The sequence below is a fragment of the Maylandia zebra genome, linkage group LG3 (genome assembly GCF_041146795.1).
Source record: "Maylandia zebra isolate NMK-2024a linkage group LG3, Mzebra_GT3a, whole genome shotgun sequence".
Lineage (NCBI taxonomy): Eukaryota > Metazoa > Chordata > Actinopteri > Cichliformes > Cichlidae > Maylandia > Maylandia zebra.
The window spans coordinates 1,744,003-1,767,108 of record NC_135169.1 but is presented as its reverse complement, the minus strand read 5'-3'; the positions used below and the strand labels follow the sequence as shown (position 1 = coordinate 1,767,108).

The 23,106-nt window shown below is 42.4% G+C and overlaps 1 protein-coding gene and 1 long non-coding RNA gene across 10 annotated transcripts in view; one reads left to right on the top strand and one right to left on the bottom strand.

Moving 5' to 3' along the window:
- Positions 1 to 23,106, top strand: part of LOC112430918 (uncharacterized) — a 51,275-nt gene that overhangs the window by 24,495 nt on the left and 3,674 nt on the right. For 5 of the 8 annotated variants that reach the window (XR_013094776.1, XR_013094770.1, XR_013094775.1 and 2 more), the window contains exon 1: positions 21,924 to 22,158. This is a non-coding gene — a long non-coding RNA (uncharacterized LOC112430918). Of the gene's footprint in view, positions 1 to 21,257; positions 21,783 to 21,923; positions 22,159 to 22,873; positions 22,949 to 23,106 lie in introns of those variants that run through there. The other 3 variants (XR_013094769.1, XR_013094771.1, XR_013094773.1) reach the window with 3 other exon arrangements.
- LOC143414253 (uncharacterized) lies at positions 16 to 20,532 on the bottom strand. 2 transcript variants are annotated; one of them, XM_076878266.1, is made up of 3 exons: positions 20,302 to 20,532; positions 2,428 to 2,517; positions 16 to 1,974 (listed from the first exon to the last, which is right to left on the bottom strand). In XM_076878266.1, exons 2-3 carry the CDS (start codon positions 2,443 to 2,445, stop codon positions 562 to 564), a joined length of 1,431 nt encoding a protein of 476 aa, XP_076734381.1. In that variant the 5' UTR covers positions 2,446 to 2,517; positions 20,302 to 20,532; the 3' UTR covers positions 16 to 561. The 2 variants fall into 2 exon arrangements, with proteins under 2 accessions (XP_076734381.1, XP_076734377.1); XM_076878262.1 differs by lacking the exon at positions 20,302 to 20,532 and having other exon boundaries at positions 2,428 to 5,827.

Below are 23,106 nucleotides of genomic sequence, written 5' to 3'. Positions count from 1 at the left end.
TGCTTTTTCATTGAGCTCATGTTCAGTGGTGAAGGATGACCCACACTGGTCACAGATGTGCTTTTTGACCACACTGTGGAAGAGGTCATGTATTTTTATAGTATTTGGTGTGTGGAAGCCTCTCCCACATTCTTTGCAGTAGTTCATTTTGCCTCCAGTGTGTCTACGTTGATGTGCTTTTAGGTCCCGTTTGTGATTGGAGGTTTTTCCACAAAGGTCAAAGAGAAACTCTTTCCCACCACCACAGTGACGACAGGGTTGAGAAATGGATCCATGTGCTTTGCTCCACTTCTAAACAAAGACATTGTAAGTCGGGGAATTGCTTCAACGTTTTTATCCTGAATGTCGCCTGAAATAAAGAGCATCCTTGCCAACGTCCAATTACATTTTACTCTTTACATAACACTCAGCTTACTGAGCGAAAATGATTCTTCATTTTGCCAAACTGTTCATTCAGCATAATTCCATAAGTTTATTCATGACACTTGTTCCAAAGACTCAGGTTACAACTACAAGATAAAAAAAAATCAATACATCCTCACAGTAACTGCACTTGTAGAGTTACTTTCTGGTGTGCATCTGTTGGTGTTTTTTCAAGGGATGTGGAGATTTAAAAGTCTTCTCACACAGGTCACATTTGTAAGGTCTCTCCTCAGTGTGGCTAAACATGTGTTGTTGTAACTGTGCATCTGTTATAAATGGTTTCCCACACTGATCACAGCGGTAAAGATCATTTCCAGTGTGACTCCGTAGGTGACTATTTCGGTAGTGTTTCTCACTGAACCTTTTTCCACAAAAGTCGCAGCTGTACGCCTTAATTCCAGAGTGGGTAACTAGATGCCTCTGTAAGCCGTCATTTCGAGCAAAAGCTTTACCACACAAATCACAGCTGTGTGCTTTAACTCCACTGTGCATGATATGGTGTAATTTTAAGCCTTTGCGTTGGGTAAAAGACTTTCCACACAAGTTGCAGCTGTAAGGTTTAACTCCACTGTGGATGAGTTGGTGTGTTTTAAAGTTTTGAGCGTGGGTAAAAGACTTTCCACACAAGTGACAGTTGTACGCTTTAAATCCACTGTGAACGAGTCTGTGTGTTTTTAATTCTCTAGCCTGGGTAAAAGACTTTCCACACAAGTCACAGCTGTGTGCTTTAACTCCACTGTGGATGAGTTGGTGTGTTTTTAAGCTTCCAGCCAGGGTATATGACTTTCCACACAAGTCACAGCTATATGATTTAACTCCACTGTGGATGAGTTGGTGTCTTTTTAAGCTTCCAGACTGGGTAAAAGACTTTCTACACAAGTCACAGCTGTATGGTTTAAATCCACTGTGGATGAGTTGGTGTGTTTTTAAGGATCCAGCCTCGGTAAAAGACTTTCCACACAAGTCACAGCTATACGGTTTAACTCCACTGTGGATGAGCTGGTGTGTTTTTAAGCTTCCAGCCAGGGTAAAAGACTTTCCACACAAGTCACAGCTATATGATTTAACTCCACTGTGGATGAGTTGGTGTCTTTTTAAGCTTCCAGACTGGGTAAAAGACTTTCCACACAAGTCACAGCTGTAAGGTTTAAATCCACTGTGGATGAGTTGGTGTGTTTTTAAGGATCCAGCCTCGGTAAAAGACTTTCCACACAAGTCACAGCTATACGGTTTAACTCCACTGTGGATGAGTTGGTGTGTTTTTAAGCTTCCAGCCAGGGTAAAAGACTTTCCACACAAGTCACAGCTATACGGTTTAACTCCACTGTGGATGAGTTGGTGTCTTTTTAAGCCTCCAGCCCGGGTAAAAGACTTTCCACACAAGTCACAGTTGTAAGGTTTAACTCCACTGTGGATGAGTTGGTGAGGTTTTAAGTCTCCAGCCCGGGTAAAATCCTTCCCACACTCATCACAGCTGTAGGTTTTCTCTCCCTTTCTTCTGTGAGGTTTGTCGGCCTCCTGAGAGCGCTGACTTCTCGCTCCATGTTTGTCCTGCAGTGACAGAGATACAAACAGAGGCAGTGAGTGAAATGCAGTCGTGGAACAAACTGAAACTCCCTCCATTGGTGGAATCAAACATGTCAACAAACACATTGTAGGTGTGTTACCACCACCTTCTGGTGACAGTATCACATTACAATGATGTGCTACAATGAGAGTTGTAATGAAAAGTACATTATTGAAAAAATATTGATCAGCGGAGAAAATCTTTTACGCATAAGAAATTGCAAGTTCAACTGATGATCTTGTTGTTTCAATGTGTGCTTATAAAATATAATCTTTGCATTTTCTTCTAACTTCAGTGGTTTTTGGTTGTGAATGTAGAGTCTGTATATATGGAGGAGCACAGGATGGAAAAGATAAAGCTGCTGTTAACATGTTTTTAAAAACCAACCAGCTGAACACACAGTTTCAATAACCGTGTAACTGTGATACTTTTCTCACCTTTTGTGTTGAAGTCATTGTTTCCTCTGTAGTGGCTGAGCTGAGTCCAAAATTGTTCCTCTGCCGCTCCACCAGAATCCTGTTACTCAGCTGGGACACACACACAAAAATATACAAACACCGAAAGTAGTCCAGACAGACCAAGGAACTAACTTTCTGTCTAAACTTTTCAAGCAGGTCATGCAGACTCTGGGGATTAAGCATGTTGTGTCAAGTGCATACCATCCTGAGTCTCAAGGAGCATTAGAGCGCTGGCATCAGACACTCAAGGCAACGTTGCAGAAATACTGCTTGGATACTGGAAAAGAGTGGGATGAGGGAGTACCCCTGATGGTGTTTGCCATGCGCGAAGCTAAGCAAGAGTCCCTTGGATTTAGCCCAAATGAACTAGTGTTTGGTCATTCTGTTCGGGGACCTTTGAAGTTGTTGAAAGAACAGTTCTTGTCAACAGACCATGTTGTGAAAACTAATGTTCTGGATTATGTTTCACAGTTCAGAGAGTGCCTCCATAAGGCCAGGTTGGCAGCTGCAGAAGCCCTCTCCTCTGCTCAGGGGAAGATGAAGAGTTGGTATGATAAGATCTTTCAATCCTCGATCTTTCAATCCAGGTGACAAGGTTTTGGTTCTTCTACCAACTGCTAGCTCTGCATTGTCTGCCCGCTTCTGTGGACCATACCAGGTGGATAAGAAAGTAAATGACACTGACTATGTGATTAAAACACCAGATAGGAAGCGTAAAACACGCTTGTGCCATCTCAATATGCTTAAATCCTTTCATTCTAGAGCTGACTCTTTCTGTGGCACCGCAGATAAGCCTGTGGCATCTCCGTCAGAGCAAATCTCATCTCCAGAAACTCTCTTGTTGAACTCCTCCTCAGGATTGAGGTCGAGTTTAGATGAAGATGGGCTCAAACTTTGTGATGCCAGCTACCAGAATGCCAGAATGCTTAATTCTGAGGTACTGTCCCAGTTGTCTATATATCTGTCCCACTTGACCCGTGAGCAACAGTTAATAATAATAATAATGGATTGGATTTATATAGCGCTTTTCAAGGCACCCAAAGCGCTTTACACTACCACTATTCATTCACTCTCCCATTCACACACTGGTGGATGCAAGCTACACTTGTAGCCACAGCTGCCCTGGGGCAGACTGACAGAAGCGAGGCTGCCATATCGCGCCATCGGCCCCTCTGGCCAACACCAGTAGGCGGTAGGGTAAAGTGTCTTGCACACAACGACACAACGACTAGGACAGAGAGCCCGGGGATCGAACCGGCGACCTTCCGGTTACAGATGCGATTCCCAACCCCCTGAGCCACGGTCGCCCAGTTGGACATTGAAAGGCTCGTCAACATTCATTTAACACTCTTTGGGTACACGCCTTCCCGTACTACTGTAATAGAGCACGACATTGATGTTGGGAATGCAGTGCCTATTAAGCAGCATGCTTACCGTGTGAATATGGCAAAAAGGGAAATGATGAACACAGAAGTAGACTACCTTCTGAAGCATGGATTGGCTATCCCAAGCTATAGTCCATGGAGTTCTCCGTGCCTGGTTACGCCAAAATCAGATGGAACACCTCGCTTTTGCACAGATTTCCGCAAGGTAAATGCAGTAACAGTACCTGATTCCTTCCCACTGCCCCGTATTGAGGACTGTATTGACAGCGTCGGATCTGCTGCTTATGTGAGTAAGCTTGACCATCTTAAAGGTTATTGGCAAGTACCTCTGACAGAAAGAGCATCAGAAATCTCAGCTTTCGTAACACCTGATCACTTTTTACAATATACAGTCATGGCATTTGGAATGAGAAATGCTCCTGCTACCTTTCAGAGGTTAATGTCAACTGTATTATCTGGTGTGGCGAACTGTAATGTTTATCTTGATGATGTGGTCATCTATTCTTCCAACTGGTCAGAGCATGTCGACACTTTAACCACCATGTTCAAGCGTTTAGCTGATGCTTCCTTGACCCTCAACTTGGCTAAATGCGAGTTTGGTAAGGCTACAGTGACCTACCTTGGAAAGGAAGTTGGGCAGGGCAAGGTTCTCCCTATCAGTGCAAAGGTTAATGCCATCCTCAACTTTCCTGTGCCAACAACACGCCGTGAGCTGCGCAGATTCCTGGGGATGGTTGGTTACTACAGGTGTTTCTGTAGGAATTTTTCTCAAGTCGTAACACCACTGACTAACCCGTGCAGCCCAAAGGTACCATTCATTTGGAGTCCTGAGTGTCAACATGCTTTTGAATGTGCAAAAGGTCTTCTGTCGAGTTCACCTGTTCTTGTCGCTCCAGACTTTTCTAAACCTTTCAAGCTTGAAGTGGATGCCAGTGAGGTGGGGGCTGGAGCTGTTCTTCTTCAGGATGATGGACAAGGAGTGAGTCACCCTGTCTGCTTCTTTGGCAAGAAGTTCGATACTCATCAAAGGCGGTACTCGACAATTGAAAAGGAGACTCTGGCCATGCTTTTGGCTCTTCAGCACTTTGACGTGTATGTGGGATCTACTTCCCAACCTGTAGAGGTCTTCACTGATCACAATCCTCTCGTGTTCCTCTCTCGTATGTATATCAATCAACGATTGATGAGGTGGGCTTTAATTTCACAAAACTACAACATTGAAATAAAGCATAAGAGAGGATGTGAAAATATTGTGGCCGATGCCCTCTCAAGAATGTGATGGTGTAAGGTTAACAAACTTATACGTTTGTTTTTCTGGGTGGGGGTGTTACATCCCCCAGGAGGATGTCTCTTCTCCCTATTAACCCTTTGTTTTGTCCAGGCTCCACCTCCTCTGTCCTGATTGGATGTTGCGCAGAGTCCGGCTAATTGGTAATCAGCAGAGCACTATTTAAGGCCTGTGGAGCTGTGCTTCTGTGGCCTCTGGCCATTTTGGTTGCCATACTTGTACAGGCTTGCATGCCTTTGTATTTTGTGTGAGCATTGTTGTTTTATGTTCAGACTGCTTGTAGGGGAGAGCTGCCTTTTGTTTTGACACCCTGTTTTCTCCTGTTTATGTGTTGTTAGGTAGGTTATGGTTATAGGTTGTATATCTTGTTTCTTTGGAGTTAGGTAAGGTTCTTTTATTTCAACATCAGGGATGTTTCGTTTGTTATGTTGGCCTTGGCTCTCCCTGACGTTATACCTCAGTCTGATCCCATCACCAGTATTAAACAAACCTTCTAAAATTACCATCTTGGCTCCTCCTTCTCTATCCACCTTTATGTTCGTCCCTTCAACCCCCTAGACCAGCCAGGGGACGTAACAGTGTGTGTGTGTGTGTGTGTGTGTGTGTGTGTGTGTGTGTGTGTGTGTGTGTGTGTGTGTGTGTGTGTGTGTGTGTGTGTATCATTAGCTCAGCATCCTCAGCAGTTGGTGTTTTTCTGCAAACAGTCTCTCACTCTTTCAACATGTTCACAATAAACTGTGAACACACTTCGCCGACTTCACGGATTTTTGATGGTAGCGATCAAGCTACTTTTACTTCCAAAATCAGACGTCTTTATTTGCGCTGGAAGAAAATAAAATACATGTGCATCTGGAGATCATCCTATGAAGTCCTATTCTAAAGGCTGATTGCCCTCCCCCACGCTTGTACCTGTGGCTTCATGTCCTGAGGGTGGGGGTTGGTTGTTCTCCTGCCCTGCAGCCGATCCTTTTGTTCGTATTCAAAGACTATTTTTCTGTATGTATTCTTTCCCCCTAGCAACCGCCATATTAAGATGTTGCAAGTGTAACGATGTAAAAGAATGAATATGGTTTTGTTGTTGTTAAATTCCTGTTAAACTTGGGATTGCAACCATGGGTTTATTTTGATAGATTTGATGTTGAAACTTTTATTTTGAAAATCCGCAGCGGAGGTCTGCTACTGGTAAACTGGTTTTCCCTAAGCTTATCAGTTAGTAGCTGTCACTACCCGATCTGTACCGGAAACCCGATTGGTACCCCGCATGCGCAAATGTTACGTCACTTCCTCTCTTTGCCAACATTGCGACATTCAATATATGTGGAGGTCGCCTTGTCAAACTGAGACCCAGGATCTCTTGTTTTCCTCATGAGCTTCGCTCAATTTGTCGATCCTGCCCGCGACTCTTGGTGCCGTTGCGTGCTTTGGACCCGGTGGACTCCTGCTTGGTTCCTGTTGTGGGATCTCTCAAGAAGGGTTCTGCAAAACCCTCTCCGACATCTGCGTTGGCGTGGAGTGGACCAAACAAACCTCCGACCTGTGGATCTGGTTGTTGCTGCCTCGGAAGCTCCCGAGCCAATTCCTCTCAGGTTGGGATTAATTAACGCCAGATCGGTGGCAAATAAGACATTCATTTTGAAGGAATTTTTCGCTTCCCATGCACTGGATTTTCTTTGCTTGACTGAAACTTGGATTCCACCCGGTGAGTTAAGTGCCTTTTCTGAATTACTGCCGGCTGGCTGTGCCTTTTTTAGTGTTCCGAGAGTTTCTGGTCGCGGTGGAGGGTTAGCTGTTGTTTTTAAGGCACATCTTGACTTTAAGCACCTATCCCCATCAACACGCCACACCAGTTTTGAACTCTGTTTGTGTGAACTGGGCCACTCGTCTTCGCTGTTGTGTGCGATTGTTTATCGGCCCCCAAAATATAACAAGGAGTTTTTATCCGAGTTCTCAGAGTTTCTTGCTGACTGTGCATCACGGTATGACCAGATCCTTTTACTTGGTGATTTTAATATACACGTCTGCTGCCCGGGGAAGCCCCTGGCTAAGGACTTTCTGGACTTAGTGAACTCTTTTAACTTTGTTCAGTCTGTTGAAGGTGCCACTCAAGAACGCGGTCACACACTGGACTTGGTTTTATCACATGGTTTATCTGTCCAAAACATACTTGCCGAGGATGCGGTGTTCTCTGACCATATGCCTATTTTATGTGATATTGTTCTTTTTAATCCTGTTCTTAAGCGTGCTGTACCTGCTCGATGTTATCGTGCTTTTGGCTCAGATACTGCCGAGCGGTTTTCCATATCGTTTGACCAATTTATTTCTTATCCTCCTGAGTTGTCCACCTCAGATGGATTAGTTTCTTGTTTGGATTCTGCTTGTAAATCTGTCCTCGACGCTGTCGCTCCTTTTATATTCAGACAATGCAAGCCAAAGGCTAGTCCTTGGCTAACTGATTTTACCAGAGCCGCTAGAAAAGAATGTAGAAGATGTGAAAGACGGTGGAAAAAAGATAGGCTGTGTGTCTCTATGGAAGCTCTTAAGACTAGCTGGAAAGTCTATCAGAGAGCAGTAAAGGCTGCCAAGCACTCCTATTTTTCTGAACTTATTGCTGCCAGCTCGCATAACCCTCGTGTTATATATAACACTATAAATTCTGTACTTAATCCGGAAGGCTATATTCTTTTGCACTCTTCTGCAGTTATGTGCAATAAGTTTCTTAATTATTTTGTGGATAAGGTTGCTAGTTTGAGACCTCTGACTCTACCTATTGCTGACCCAGCCATGCATGGTTCTTGCTCAAGTTTGTTCTCTGCTTTTCTACCAATTGTTTTATCTGATTTAGAGAAACTTGTGTTGAATGCTAAACCGTGTGGCTCTCCAAATGACGTTGTTCCTCCCTGTTTTCTTAAAAAGGTATTTCTTATCATCGGACCACATATTCTGAACATTATTAATACTAGTCTTTTGTCTGGTCAAGTACCTAGGGAATTTAAGCATGCAGTCATACATCCTTTACTTAAGAAACCGGGCTTAGACAGTTCAGTCATATCAAATTTTAGACCCATCTCTAAGCTTCCCTTTCTTAGTAAGATTCTGGAAAGGATTGTTTATACTCAGTTGATGGACTACTTGAATGACTCTAAATTGTCAGAAATCTTTCAGTCCGGCTTTAAGCCATTCCACAGCATGGAGACAGCCCTCGTAAAAGTTATGAATGACATCCTGATAGCGACAGACCGTGGTAAATATGCAGTGCTGGTCTTGTTGGACATGACCGCTGCATTTGACACTGTGGATCACAATTTGCTGATCTCCCGCCTACAGCACTGTGTGGGAATTTCTGGTTCGGCACTTTTGTGGTTAAAGTCCTATCTTTTAAATAGGACCTTTTGTGTTAAGTTGGGGTCGGCTTCATCCTCTGTGGCCCCTCTGCTTTGGGGTGTGCCACAGGGATCTATTCTTGGGCCGTTATTGTTTTCATTGTACCTCTTGCCTCTTGGTGCGATTTTCCGAAAGCATAAAGTGCCATTCCATCTATACGCAGATGACTGCCAGCTCTACTTACCTTTTAGTCATTCTGATAGTCTCCCAACTGGACCTCTGCTTGACTGCCTTACTGATGTCAAAGCATGGATGGCAAAAAACTTTTTAAATTTTAATGATCGGAAGACTGAAGCAATTTTATTTGGCCCAAATCGTTCTTCTCATACTTTGGATGTTGATCTTGCAGCTTTGACTTCCCAACTAAAGAGTTCGATCACAAATCTCGGAGTTAAAATTGATTCTGCACTCACCTTTGATGACCATGTAAACGGGGTGGTAAAATCAGCATTTTATCACCTCAGACGTTTATCAAAGGTTAAGCCCTTTCTTTCCAAGCGTGACTTGGAAAGTGTTATTCATGCCTTTATTACCTCACGTTTAGATTAATTCTCTTTTAACAGGGGTTGGGCAGGGCACTTTGTCACGCTTGCAATTAGTGCAAAATGCTGCGGCACGATTTTTAACTGGCAGAAGAAAATTTGATCACATCTCTCCGATTTTGGCCTCTTTACACTGGCTTCCTATTGAATTCAGGATCCGTTTTAAAGTCCTTTTATTGGCTTTTAAATCTCTAAATGGTCTGGCACCTGTTTATTTGTCTGACTTGTTGAAGCCCCACATCCCCACTCGTTCCCTTCGGTCACCTGAGCAGTTGCTGCTTTCGGTCCCAAAGTCACGGCTGAAACTTAGAGGAGACTGAGCGTTCTCTGTTGCCACGCCGATGCTTTGGAATAACCTTCCTCTCCATATTAGACAGGCGGCATCAGTGCCAGTTTTTAAGTCTTTATTAAAAACCTATTTTTATTCCCTGGCTTTTAACTCTGTGGGTAACTGACATTTTTATTGTTTTTTTTAACTTTATTGCTATGTCTGGTTTTATTACTATGTGCATATTAGTATTGTACAGCACTTTGGTCTACCAGGTGTGTTTTTAAAGTGCTATATGAATAAATAAATAAATAAATAAATAAATAAATAAATAAATAAATGATGATGATGATGATGATGATATTTGAATGATACGGTTAGCGCCCAGTTAGCTCCTAGCATTTCTCAACAGCTGTGCCTACTTTTCACTACCGGGACATTTAAACAATGGATAATCCGTATACAATAATAATAATAATAATAATAATAACTTTATTTATAAAGCGCTTTCAAACAAAGTGCTGTACAACTATTTAAAACTAAAAAGATAAGTAAAATAAAAGTGATACATAGCAATACAGGTAAAAGACACAATACAAGTTAAACACAGTAAAAAATTTTAAAACTAAAAGCAATAGAATTAAGACATGTAAGATGGGGTGAACAAATGTGTCTTCAGCTTAGTTTTAAAAACCTCCACAGAGCATGCCTGCCGGATATCTTGAGGGAGGTTGTTCCACAGAAACGGGGCATGAAAAGAAAAAGCACGCTCTCCAATTGTCTTTTTTCTTTTTTATCTGCTTGTGGGGCTCGCACACAAGAATTTCACTCGCATGTGCTGTGCCAGTGTGCCTCCACATGTGATGTGACAATAAAAGTGATTTGATTTGATTTGATTTTCTGGCTCTAGGAACCTTTAGAAGGCCAGAGTCCTGGGATTGGAGAGCACGGGATGGAACATAAAGATGTAAAAGGTCGGAGAGGTATGTAGGTGCCAATCCGTTTAAAGCCTTGTAGGTGAGTAGCAGGACCTTAAAATCTGCTCGAACCTGACAAGGTAGCCAATGCAGAGAGTTCAGTACAGGGCTAATGTGCTCAAATTTCCCTGTCCTTGTTAAAATGCAAGCAGCTGCATTTTGCACCATCTGTAGACCTCTAAAACTTTTCTTTGGTAGCCCAGAAAGAAGAGCGTTACAATAATCAATACGTGAGGACACAAATGCATGGATAAGGACCTCTGCAGTGTCGCTTGACAAAACTTGTCTGATTCTGGCTATGTTCCTCAAATGATAAAAGCCGGTCTTTGTTATCTCTTTTACATGAGACTCGAAAGAGAGCACCATGTCGAACCACACGCCCAATTTTTTTACCTTGTCCCTGCAATTTATGACACTGTCATCAATTCTCAAGATGAAATTTTGGGACAAGTGCTGAAATTTGTGTGGCCCAATGACCATCAACTCTGTTTTATCAGTATTTAGGAGCAAGAAATTATCCAATAACCAGCCCTTAATTGCAGATAGACAAGATTCTAGTTTAGAGACTTCAGCACAATTTCCAATGGTTAAAGGAACATAAAGCTACAGGTCATCAGCGTAACAATGAAAGAACATTAAAAGAACATAAAAGAACACCAAGAGGCAGCAGGTACATGGAAAACAGCAATGGTCCAAGTACAGAGCCCTGAGGGACCCCGTGCCTCACTGCACAGGTCTCGGAGAGATCATTTTTAAAACTAACAGACTGAGATCTCCCAGACAGGTAAGATCTCAGCCACGATAAAACATTTCCTGTAACTCCAATAAAATGTTCAAGCCTATCCAATAAAATGCAGTGATTCACAGTGTCAAACGCAGATCCAGCAGTACTAAAACTGAAGTGCGATCGTTGTCTGCATTTACCAGCAGATCATTTACCACTTTGACTAAAGCTGTTTCTGTGGAGTGATTTGGTCTAAAAGCAGACTGAAATGGTTCAAACAGATTGCTTGTTTACAAATGCTCAGTGAGCTGCTTAAAAACCACTTTTTCAAAGACTTTAGATAAAAAAGACAGATGTGAGATGGGTCTATAGTTTGCGACCATGTCAACATCCAGTCCAGGCTTGTTCAAGATTGGCACTACCACAGCTGATTTAAAACATTCAGGGAAGACTCCAGTTGTCAATGAAGTATTTAAAAGAAACAGAATGTAGGGTCCTAATACTGACCACAGTTCCTTTATAGCCCAGGCTGGTAGAGGATCCAAAGAACAGGTTGTACATTGAGCTGCTTTTACAACCTTAGTTAATCCAGACAGAGAAATAACCTTGAAGTCAGAGAACAGTTTATCAGCACCAGCAGGCAAAGCAGCCGAGTAGTCTAATGAACAGCTTGAGGAGGGAGTAATCTGATTCCTAAGTGTTTCAGCCCTGTCTCTGAAAAACGTAAGAAACAAACAAACAAACAAACAAATTCATGCTTTTCTCCTCAACAGAGAGCGTCCCCCGATTAAACAACAGCGCCGTAAAATAAGAAGAATGGCGCCTAATTACAGAGTTAATAATACAGACTTTGTAATGTGTCACGTGAAGATTCATCAGCCAGATGATGTGTTTACTGACAATTGACAGTGATAGCGGACATCATCACCACTAGTCCAATCAATCCTCTCCACACAGACAAGCATAAACACACTCGACTATCAGTAAATCAAATTTAACACACGTTTGTAATGACGCTAATTCAGTTTACTTTACTTTTATGGTGTGGTCTGCTGGGGCGGCAGCATCTCTGCTGGGGACAGGAAGAGACTGAACAGGGTGATCCGAAGGGCCAGCTCTGTTCTAGGATGCCCTCTGGACCCAGTGGAGGTGGTGAGTGACAGGAGAATGGCGGCTAAGCTGTCATCCCTGTTGGACAACGTCTCCCATCCCATGCAGCAGACTGTGACAGCACTGAGCAGCTCCTTCAGTGGGAGACTGCGGCACCCACGGTGTGGGACGGAGAGATTTCGCAGGTCTTTCCTCCCCACTGCTGTCAGACTCCACAACAAAGACTTTAACTGAACAAACACACACATCCACACATGTGCAATAACACTAAGTGCAATAATCTTTTCTGGCATCGTTGTATTTTTACTCAGTTGTATATAGCATTCGTATTCTATTTTTATCTTATTGTATATTTTTATTCTATTTTATTCTACTGTATATAGTATATTATTTTATTCTATTCTGTACAGCTGTGTACTGTATTTATTCTTATTGTATTCTAATTTTTGTGTCATAACTTTTGCACTGTCCACTTCCTGCTGTGACAAAACAAATTTCCCACGTGTGGGACTAATAAAGGTTATCTTATCTTATCTTATCTTACAATAGGGTTCATTCGCTCGGTCAGCAGGTGGCAGTATCCTCGAACACTGGGGAGTAAACTGCCATTAAACGAACAGAAGAAGAAGAAAACCCCTGCACATGTGCGGTATGGATTGGGTAGACCCGATTTGTACGGTCCGACTTTGCACATGCGCAGTAAGGATCGGGGAGTCCTAATCCGTAACTCTCTTTTAATTTTTTTGTTTTTGTCTACATTATATTAAATGTTTCATTATCGGAAACATTTTAAGAGATACTTATTATTCTTAACATCTTAACAGATCGGGTAGTGACAGTAGCAATGAAGCTTTTGCTGTGGTAAGTTCTTCCTCAGTCCGCCCTGACTGAACATGAGTTTAAAACATACAGTGGGGCAAAAAAGTATTTAGTCAGCCACCGATTGTGCAAGTTCCCCCACCTAAAATGATGACAGAGGTCAGTAATTTGCACCAGAGGTACACTTCAACTGTGAGAGACAGAATGTGAAAAAAAAATCCATGAATCCACATGGTAGGATTTGTAAAGAATTTATTCGTAAATTAGGGTGGAAAATAAGTATTTGGTCAATAACAAAAATACAACTCAATACTTTGTAACATAACCTTTGTTGGCAATAACAGAGGTCAAACGTTTACTATAGGTCTTTACCAGGTTTGCACACACAGTAGCTGGTATTTTGGCCCATTCCTCCATGCAGATCTTCTCGAGAGCAGTGATGTTTTGGGGCTGTCGCCGAGCAACACGGACTTTCAACTCCCGCCACAGATTTTCTATGGGGTTGAGGTCTGGAGACTGGCTAGGCCACTCCAGGACTTTCAAATGCTTCTTACGGAGCCACGCCTTTGTTGCCCGGGCGGTGTGTTTTGGATCATTGTCATGTTGGAAGACCCAGCCTCGTTTCATCTTCAAAGTTCTCACTGATGGAAGGAGGTTTTGGCTCAAAATCTCACGATACATGGCCCCATTCATTCTGTCCTTAACACGGATCAGTCGTCCTGTCCCCTTGGCAGAAAAACAGCCCCATAGCATGATGTTTCCACCCCCATGCTTCACAGTAGGTATGGTGTTCTTGGGATGCAACTCAGTATTCGTCTTCCTCCAAACACGACGAGTTGAGTTTATACCAAAAAGTTCTACTTTGGTTTCATCTGACCACATGACATTCTCCCAATCCTCTGCTGTATCATCCATGTGCTCTCTGGCAAACTTCAGACGGGCCTGGACATGCACTGGCTTCAGCAGCGGAACACGTCTGGCACTGCGGGATTTGATTCCCTGCCGTTGTAGTGTGTTACTGATGGTGACCTTTGTTACTTTGGTCCCAGCTCTCTGCAGGTCATTCACCAGGTCCCCCCGTGTGGTTCTGGGATCTTTGCTCACCGTTCTCATGATCATTTTGACCCCACGGGATGAGATCTTGCGTGGAGCCCCAGATCGAGGGAGATTATCAGTGGTCTTGTATGTCTTCCATTTTCTGATGATTGCTCCCACAGTTGATTTTTTCACACCAAGCTGCTTGCCTATTGTAGATTCACTCTTCCCAGTCTGGTGCAGGTCTACAATACTTTTCCTGGTGTCCTTCGAAAGCTCTTTGGTCTTGGCCATGGCGGAGTTTGGAGTCTGACTGTTTGAGGCTGTGGACAGGTGTCTTTTATACAGATGATGAGTTCAAACAGGTGCCATTCACACAGGTAACGAGTGGGGGACAGAAAAACTTCTTACAGAAGACGTTACAGGTCTGTGAGAGCCAGAGATTTTCCTTGTTTGAGGTGACCAAATACTTATTTTCCACCCTGATTTACGAATAAATTCTTTACAAATCCTACCATGTGGATTCATGGATTTTTCTTTCACATTCTGTCTCTCACAGTTGAAGTGTACCTCTGGTGCAAATTACTGACCTCTGTCATCATTTTAAGTGGGGGAACTTGCACAATCGGTGGCTGACTAAATACTTTTTTGCCCCACTGTATTTGAAGATCCTCATTGAGGTTAACATGACAGTGCATTAACAGCATGAACTGCCCATACAGTAGCATCTGAGTAGATTTCAGTTTTATGATCTTGTTTTGCAATTAATGGGTTAGACGGTAGGAAAAATGGACACGCTGAGCTAGCGGCTAATAGCTAGAGGAGACTGTCTTGTCTAATAATTTGAAACTTTTCTTGATAGTTTGGGCGGAATCCTGTTGCTGGAAACCCATGGTTATTCATGTCTCATGTTATTGCAGGTATGTGTATTTTGAAACATGTATTTGGTTGAGCTGCAGGCTAATTCTGTTTAAGAAATACTGCTTATTAAGTTTTGCCCAGTAGATGGCAGCATTGTTCCATTTACTATTGTACATGAAAGGAAATTTTGGCTTTGACACTTGTTCCAAAGACTCAGGTTACAATTACAAGATAAAAAAATCAATACATCCTCACAGTAACTGCACTTGTAGAGTTACTTTCTGGTGTGGATCTGTTGGTGTTTTTTCAGGGGATGTGGAGATTTAAAAGTCTTCTCACACAGGTCACATTTGTAAGTGTAACAGTGTTTATGTGGTATTATTCCACTTGCCACAAATATCAGTGTAATGGGGAAGCAGCGCCCCCCTCTTGGTGTGGCTGGTTAGGTGAGGCTGGCTGCAGTAATCGCTGCCAGTCTGCTGTAGCCATACGAGAGGTGAGTTGTATTGTTCCGCACACGATATAGCTAAGTAGTACAGACACATAAAACATGTTTGATTAGCTGATGGGCACCGAGTGTAATGAGTGCCTAGTGGACACATGTCCAACACCAGTTTTATGTACTCTTCATTTGTTTATTATTGTGTAAAACTGTATGCTAAAGCGGAATGCTAATGAGATGTTCTGCCGTAGTGTGCTGTGCGGAGTGGTGTGTGGCGAGCCATTTGCACTGATACAACACCGTTGTTTCCATTCAGGAAATAAAGTGGCAACGATCGATCAGAGACTCCTTGTCTTCTTAAAAACACAACACAACGCAGAGTTGAGGAGTCTGTTTGGGCCGTACTGTTGCAGCGGGATGAAGCAGAAACCGGTTACATAAGGTCTCTCCTCAGTGTGGCTAAACATGTGTTGTTGTAACTAGAGATGGCACGATACCACTTTTTTATGTCCGATACCGATATCATAAATTTGGATATCTGCCGATACCGATATGAATCCGATATAGTGTTTTTTTAATCAACAAAATTGTTTTTTAAATATCTTGCTGCATTTTGTATAAGTTCATACTCAAGTTTAAAACAACAACTACACTTAAGCTATTCTGTTATACCTGTATGCAAAAAAAAAAAGTTTCATAGTTCAGCAATACTGATCAATCTAATAAACTTAAACCTACACCATCCTCCCTATTCTGGTATTTTAAAGAGTACTTAGCGTAAATATTAAGCAACCTAACTAATAGGGTTACAACTCCCAGCAACAACAAAAATAAATAAATAAAAATAGGGAACCACCCCTCATGCTCCACCTCATGATGCCTAATTGACGTAATCAACCTTAATTTGATGCAGTGTGAAAAAAAATGCACAGAAATCAATTCTTTTTCAAGAAATATTAAATAGATTCAACATCTTTCTTCAACAAAATTGCAGACGGCACAGATGGTACCTTCCCAAAGGAAAAAGTACTATAGCTTACTAGGGTATATATATTAGACTTAATAGTCACTATATACATTAATTGACTTCTATTCATTTTACATCAAATTAAAAATTTGGGTGTCAGATAATTATTTATTAAAAGCTAGACATTTTAAATGAGAATAAGAAAGAAAAGTATGTCTTTGTGTCCCCTTTTCCCTGTTCATGCCCTATCGGCCCCCCTGGCTAAACTTTGCTAGATCCGCCCCTGCACAGTTACCAGCCGTCAGCTACGTAGAAAAAGATCCTCGAGTATAAAGTAATATTAAATAAATTCTAACAACAGCTGATCAAGCTTAAACGTGCTGCTGTTGTTCAGCCGCTGGTTTCCTCTTTCTGGTGCAAAGTGGGCCAAAAACAAACAAGACAGACGGACTCGCGACAGAAAAGCCGATCAGCTGATCGTTAAGCAGTTTCATGATTGAAATAGCAGCAAGAGAGAGAGAGAGGCAGTCGCTCCATATATCAGTTGTTAAGCTTAATGCAGGAATGCTTTACATTCAGAGATGGACTTACACACTTGCTTTACTTCTCTCGGGGATAACTTTGTCGGAGATGAAATGCCGGGTTGCTAGCGAAGCTCCACATGCTATCCAGACCACCGACAGGTCCCGCATGCCACAGCCGCTCTATCACGTGATGCATACTGCTCCGACGTGCTAACGTTCTGATGTGAGTTACGGCGTGTTGCAAGTTTTGTGAGGTGCTTTCGTGATATTTAATGGATCGGATTACATTTTTTTAAATTTTCTCCGATATCCGATCCAGTAATTTAGGTCAGTATCGGACCGATACCGATACCCAATATCGGATCGGTCCATCTCTAGTTGTAACTGTGCATCTGTTATAAATGGTTTCCCACACTGATCACAGCAGTAAAGATCATTTCCAGTGTGACTCCATAGGTGACTATTTCGATAGTGTCTGGAAGTTTATTTATTTTCACATGAATGTGCATTTAAGTGAATTAATTTCTCTTTTTTTTACCTAAACCACAATGCAGTAATATTTTTATTTTATTTTCCGTAATAAGTTTTGTTGCCATTTTATTTTTTCAATCAATATTTGGTTTTTATTTATTTTAAGAAAACTAAGAGTTCCACTATACGATCATTAGCTTATCCGTTAGTAGCAATGAAGCTTTTGCTGTGTTTGGGCGGAATCCTGTTGCTGGAAACCCATGGTTATTCATGTCCCATGTTATTGCAGAGACCCACAAAAGTGGAATAAACCACGCCTGAGCTCTACCCATTTACTCATACAACTCTATGAGTTCCAGATCTACTGGCGTTTAGATCTACTGGCGTTTAGATCTACTGGCGTTTAGATCTACTCAACTGGCGTTTAGATCTACTGGCGTTTAGATCTACTGGCGTTTAGATCTACTCTACTGGCGTTTAGATCAACTGGCGTTTAGATCAACTGGCGTTTAGATCAACTGGCGTTAGTCGAACAGATGTGTGGCAGACTTGCGTTTCAGGAGCTGCTACCTACAGACCAGCAAAAAAAAAAAAACGCCAAATGTGTCATCTGTGACACTTGTGAGGTTATCTCAAACACACTCCGTCAGTCTTGATGCTGTTGAACAACAAAATGTTTAAAAATGTGGCGAGTTTACCTGGTGATATCCTCATGCACGACGCGATCGCGAAAACAGCAAACAAGTAATACCATGCCAATGTTGTTCACAGGACACAAAGAGTAAACGATCGGGAGACTCTTGTCGTCGTTATCGTTCCCCTTGCACGGTTTGTTTCTCCGAATTCAGCGTTTTTGCTTCACAACTAAAGCGAGCAGTTTACTTTGTGTGCACTAACATGGACTCGAGTCAACCAGCGCCACCTCTGGCCAAGTGCCACAGCCTACAGCCAGATCAACTTGTGACACACATCTGCAGCACGTTTGAATTTGTTACATGCACATTTGTACCTTTCAATTGTGTGTTTGTGCGTCATGCAAATAAACCTTCGAAATGAATGAAATGACACTAATATTTCACTAGTTTTGTAACATCACATGCTGTTAGCGCAGTCTGTCTGCGTCTTTTCTCTGCGAACAAACATTTTAGAGCTGGTTATTATATACAGTCTGTATAAGTGTGGTTAATCTAATAAACATTTGTAAGGAGATGACAGTTACTGTGAATGTACAGCAGGTGATTAGTAATAAACAGTCAGACAATGACCCTGACAATCTCAGTCAGTCTTGCAGATTGAATGCACCTTCTGTGGAAAGTGGTACCACACGGTGTGTGTAGACTTCCCCTGTGCAGAAGGTGACTACAAATGTTGTGGGTGCTAAATAAACAGAAAAAAGTGATCCCTGTTGTCTTTGCTTACTGATTGTTTTCAGTGTTGACAATCCACATTGGTGGCATTGCATCTTTCAACATGTTTGTGGGTAGATTTGGATGTACCAGGGGTTAGTGCAGCCACTCAGCCTCTACTCAATGTGATCATAGCAGCAGGTGCAGATGTGTCACAAGTTAATCTAGTAGAAGGCTATGGTACTTGGCCACAAGTGGCAGCAGTGGACTGACCTCCATTTGAAACTGTTCCAGCTGCTGTGTGATAGTGGATCTGCTACAAATTGAAGATCATATGGAAGTTTTGGAAATTAACCCTTGTATTATGTTGAAAAACAAAAAAGTGACATTGATTTTGTTGCGGGTCATTTTGACCCGTACTGTGTAAATCCACTCAGGATTGTCAAGAAACTGCAATAAAACAATAGCAACTTTATTTCCCATGAGATAAACATGTAGAACACAGACATACAACAGTTTGACTTTCCATGACTATTTTAGGAACAATTAGGTTTTTCGTTCTTACAAACACGTATTTTGAACTTGCCCAACGTTCTCAGTTTTTCAATGTTCAACATTTTCAGTTTTGTCGACATGATGGACAGAATGTAACTGTGTGCTTTCTGTAGATGTACTTCTTGCATTTCTCACAAAAAGTGCTTGTTTTCAAACAGGAACCTTCCTAACTAAGATTTAAAATAAAAGATTTCTACGTCTCCTCCAGTCTCACAAACAGATGACAAACCAAGCGACACACCTGAGTCACTGACTTTCTTATATCCACTCACTCTCACTGGCTCTGTTTATTACTAATCACTGTGTAACTGCTGTGAATGCACAGTAACTGCCGTCTCCTTACAAATGTTCATTAGATTACACACTTATACAGACTGTATATAACTACCAACTCTCCAGCCATGTTGATGGATTGCCTATATTGGCTGGAAATATTAATTTCCAGAGAAAGGACACAGACAGACGATGCTTACAGGATGTGATGTGACAACACTAATGAAATATTGACGTGTCATATTTGTCCAAGGCGTATTTCATTGTTATGGAAAAAGAGAACATCAAAATCATGATGACCAATTGGAGTGGTGATTTCTATGACTTTGTGTATATAATTTGGAATTTTGTAAAAAGGTAGGCCAATAAGGAATATATGATATCATTTCATTCTTTTCAAAGGTTTATTTGCATGACCGTGCGAGGGGAACGATAACGACGACAAGAGTCTCCCGATCGTTTACTCTTTGTGTCCTGTGAACAACATCGGCGTGGTGTTACTTGTTTGCTGTTTTCGCGATCGCGTCGCGCATGAGGATATCACCAGGTAAACTCGCCACATTTTTTAAACATTTTGTTGTTCAACAGCATCAAGACTGACGGAGAGTGTTTGAGATAACCTCACAAGTGTCACAGATGACACATTTGGCGTTTTTTTTGCTGGTTTGTCGGTAGCAGCTCCTGAAACGCAAGACTGACACACATCTGTTCAACCAACGCCAGTTGATCTAAACGCCAGTAGATCTGGAGACTGAGAGGGGTTACACAAGCAATCACAAACTCTACAGTCTGTCTAACTCCAGTGTATACCAAGCAATCTATTATTCTCAACAGAGCTAAAATTAACATAAACTGAACCTGCATTAAAGTTAGCTCGGTGCTTACCTTTAGATGAGCTCACAAACCGAGAAAAAATCCGCGATGAAGCTGGAAGTCTTTCCAAACAGGAAACAGATTAGGGAGCAGAGACCCACGTGGTTCACGCTGATCTCAGCTAGGATCCAGGAGACAAGGGTGTGCAGATCGATGCAGATATCGATCCAAACGTTGGTAGTGGTATATGTTGCTGTAAGTTTACTACTTTACTCCCGTTTCATGAAAAAGCAGCTCTCTCTGCTCGACTCCTCTCCTACACACACTTTCTCCGCCCCCTTTTCCTGGCTCTGTGGTGATATGTTACTGTGCGGTCACGTGACTCAGCTGCACAACGTAACCACGTGGGGTCTCATTTCAAAATTAGTGCCTATCTCCTTTTCAAAAACTCTTTTCCTTGGCCTCGATGAAATCGTGGGAAGGAGAATTGCTAAGGACTCAGGGAAAGAGAGGATCGGTGCTGAGAATTGGAACAGGCTGTATCCCAATTCAGGTTCTGCAGCAGGCACGTGCAGCGGGGAGGGGGGGGGGGCTAGAGGGGCTTGAGCACCCGCCCCTTTCCTGCTGAGTGCCCAAAGTGCCCTTTTGTTGAGGCAACTTTTAAATTTTTAAAATTTATTTATTTATTTTTTATGTGTGTGTGCGTGCGGAGTCCTGTCTGTACCCCCTCAACAATAATATTTAACTATTAATCACAGTTTTGCTAAATAAAAGGATCTGGCTTGCATCAGTCACATGATCACATTTAACCAATGATCGCTCTTGACGGCAGAACGCGCTGGTTACGAGCCGGGAACGAGCTCACAAAGAGCACGCACATTTTTTGCAGTCAGGAGCTGTAGGACCAACACAAGTTAACTCAGAGACACACTGATGCGACAAAACCAGTAAGTAGGTGTACAGCGTACACTGTAGTGTATAGCACCCAGGAGTATTAGCTTATTACGTACACGTTGGTAAGTAATACATCCAGCACCATCATTTTAAACACGGGGGCCCCGCAGGGATGTGTGCTGAGCCCCCTCCTCTTCACTCTGCTGACCCATGACTGCACTCCATCATATAGCTCCAACCTCTTCATCAAGTTTGCGGACGACACAACGGTGGTGGGTCTCATTAGCAACAGGGATGAGACCGACTACAGAAGTGAGGTGAGACACCTGGCCACGTGGTGTGTTGACAACAATCTCTCTCTGAATGTGGAGAAGACGAAGGAGATTGTTGTGGACTTCAGGAGAATGCACACCCAACATGCTCCTCTGACCATTGACGGAGCGTCTGTGGAGAGAGTGAGCAGCACCAAGTTCTTGGGTGTGCACATCACAGAGGATCTCTCCTGGCAACACGTTCTCACTCCCAACTCGTCAAACGTGTGACGCATGGTCAGGCTCCCTCTGCTGCACTTATGGACGCGCAGGGTACCCCTCTCGCGTCGGGAATTGACGTGAAGGGTCCTCCGATTGAAGAGATTGCAGCGGAAGTGCCTTTTGTTGGTATATTTAGACATTTTCCAAATCACATTGTAGTGACGTATACAGAACACAATAAATTATATAATGTAAACAACTACATGAAAAACAGGTAGAACAATACTTTTGTATGGTTTATTGCATTTATGGAGGGAGTGATGTATGCTGGGTAATGGCACAGCTAGCTACTGGGTGACTTTATTCACCCAGTAGCTATGGCTGTTATCAGTCCATACAATGGGCGTTATTAGCACAAACCAGTCCCATAGATATGGGCCATCTCCTGCTAGATTGTTCAGAAGGTTGTTCTCATCCATCCAGATGGAGGATCACTAACAGGAGCGTGGAAGACTCCAGAATCCACTCTGGCTGCAATCCGGTGGATATGCAGTGTGTACAGGTAAGACCATTTAAACAGACAGCATTTATAGAATGACTATTAAAAGTCAGCGAGTGTCAGTAATGTTAATGTGGTTATGTTAGTAATACACCGAGTGCTAATATAAGAGCTTTAAGATGCATTTGTAGATGTTATTACGTGTTTTACCGTCTTTATGGTGCTAGCTTAAAGTTACGGTGTAAACGTTAGCTTATATTGGAGGAAAGCTGTTACTGTTAAACGATGTTAGCACAGAAATATTAGCTTCTGTCATGACTGATGAAGTTACTAGTTAATAAAGTTTTCAGTAAAGTGTTTAATTGCAGCCACAGATTGACAGCAAATATCTCGATTAGCTTCAGTGCATCTGTAATAAATATATGCAAGTTTCAGTGCTTTGTTTAAACTGTATGATACTTATACTGACCCAGGGTCAGTGTAAAATACAATCCTAGCTGTGTGAACAAAGCCTGGCTCCTTTAATCCTGCATGATAAACCTCAGGATGCAGGTTATTATTACTCTTTCCTGCTGGCACACCTGTCACACCTGAGAGTCAGCTAGAAACTTACAGTGACGTGGACATCATGCAAAGACTGCCAGACTCTGTAATACTGCAAATGATCAGTGACTCAGGTTAACACTAAACTTTAAACGGTACCTCTGTGTCTCTGTGTGCTGAACATCTAGGATTGGGTCAGGCTGCATCAGCTGAAGCTGTTATTTGTATATATCAGTATTTTTTATTCAGGTGTGGGGAAACTACGTAAGACTGCAGTGAAGCGATGCACTAGAGTAATCCCTGGCCAAAGGTATCGTACTTAAATCAGACTACTGATCCAGCCACATCAGCCTTTTGTGAGGTCTGTTTAAAGTTGACTAAAAGTGAACTGCAGGTTCCTGAGAGGTGGATTGTGAGCACAGAAACACATGTTCATACATACAGCTGCAGCAAACTTACATTAATTTT

What these genes read in the sequence shown, in the direction of transcription:
- LOC143414253 (XM_076878262.1), bottom strand. Translation starts at nt 2,631, where the DNA reads ATGCTTAATCCCCAGAGTCTGCATGACCTGCTTGAAAAGTTTAGACAG. An exon ending in CAATGACTTCAACACAAAAG is followed by an intron (nt 1,975 to 2,427) that starts GTGAGAAAAGTA and finishes CTGTCACTGCAG; the next exon opens with GACAAACATGGAGCGAGAAG.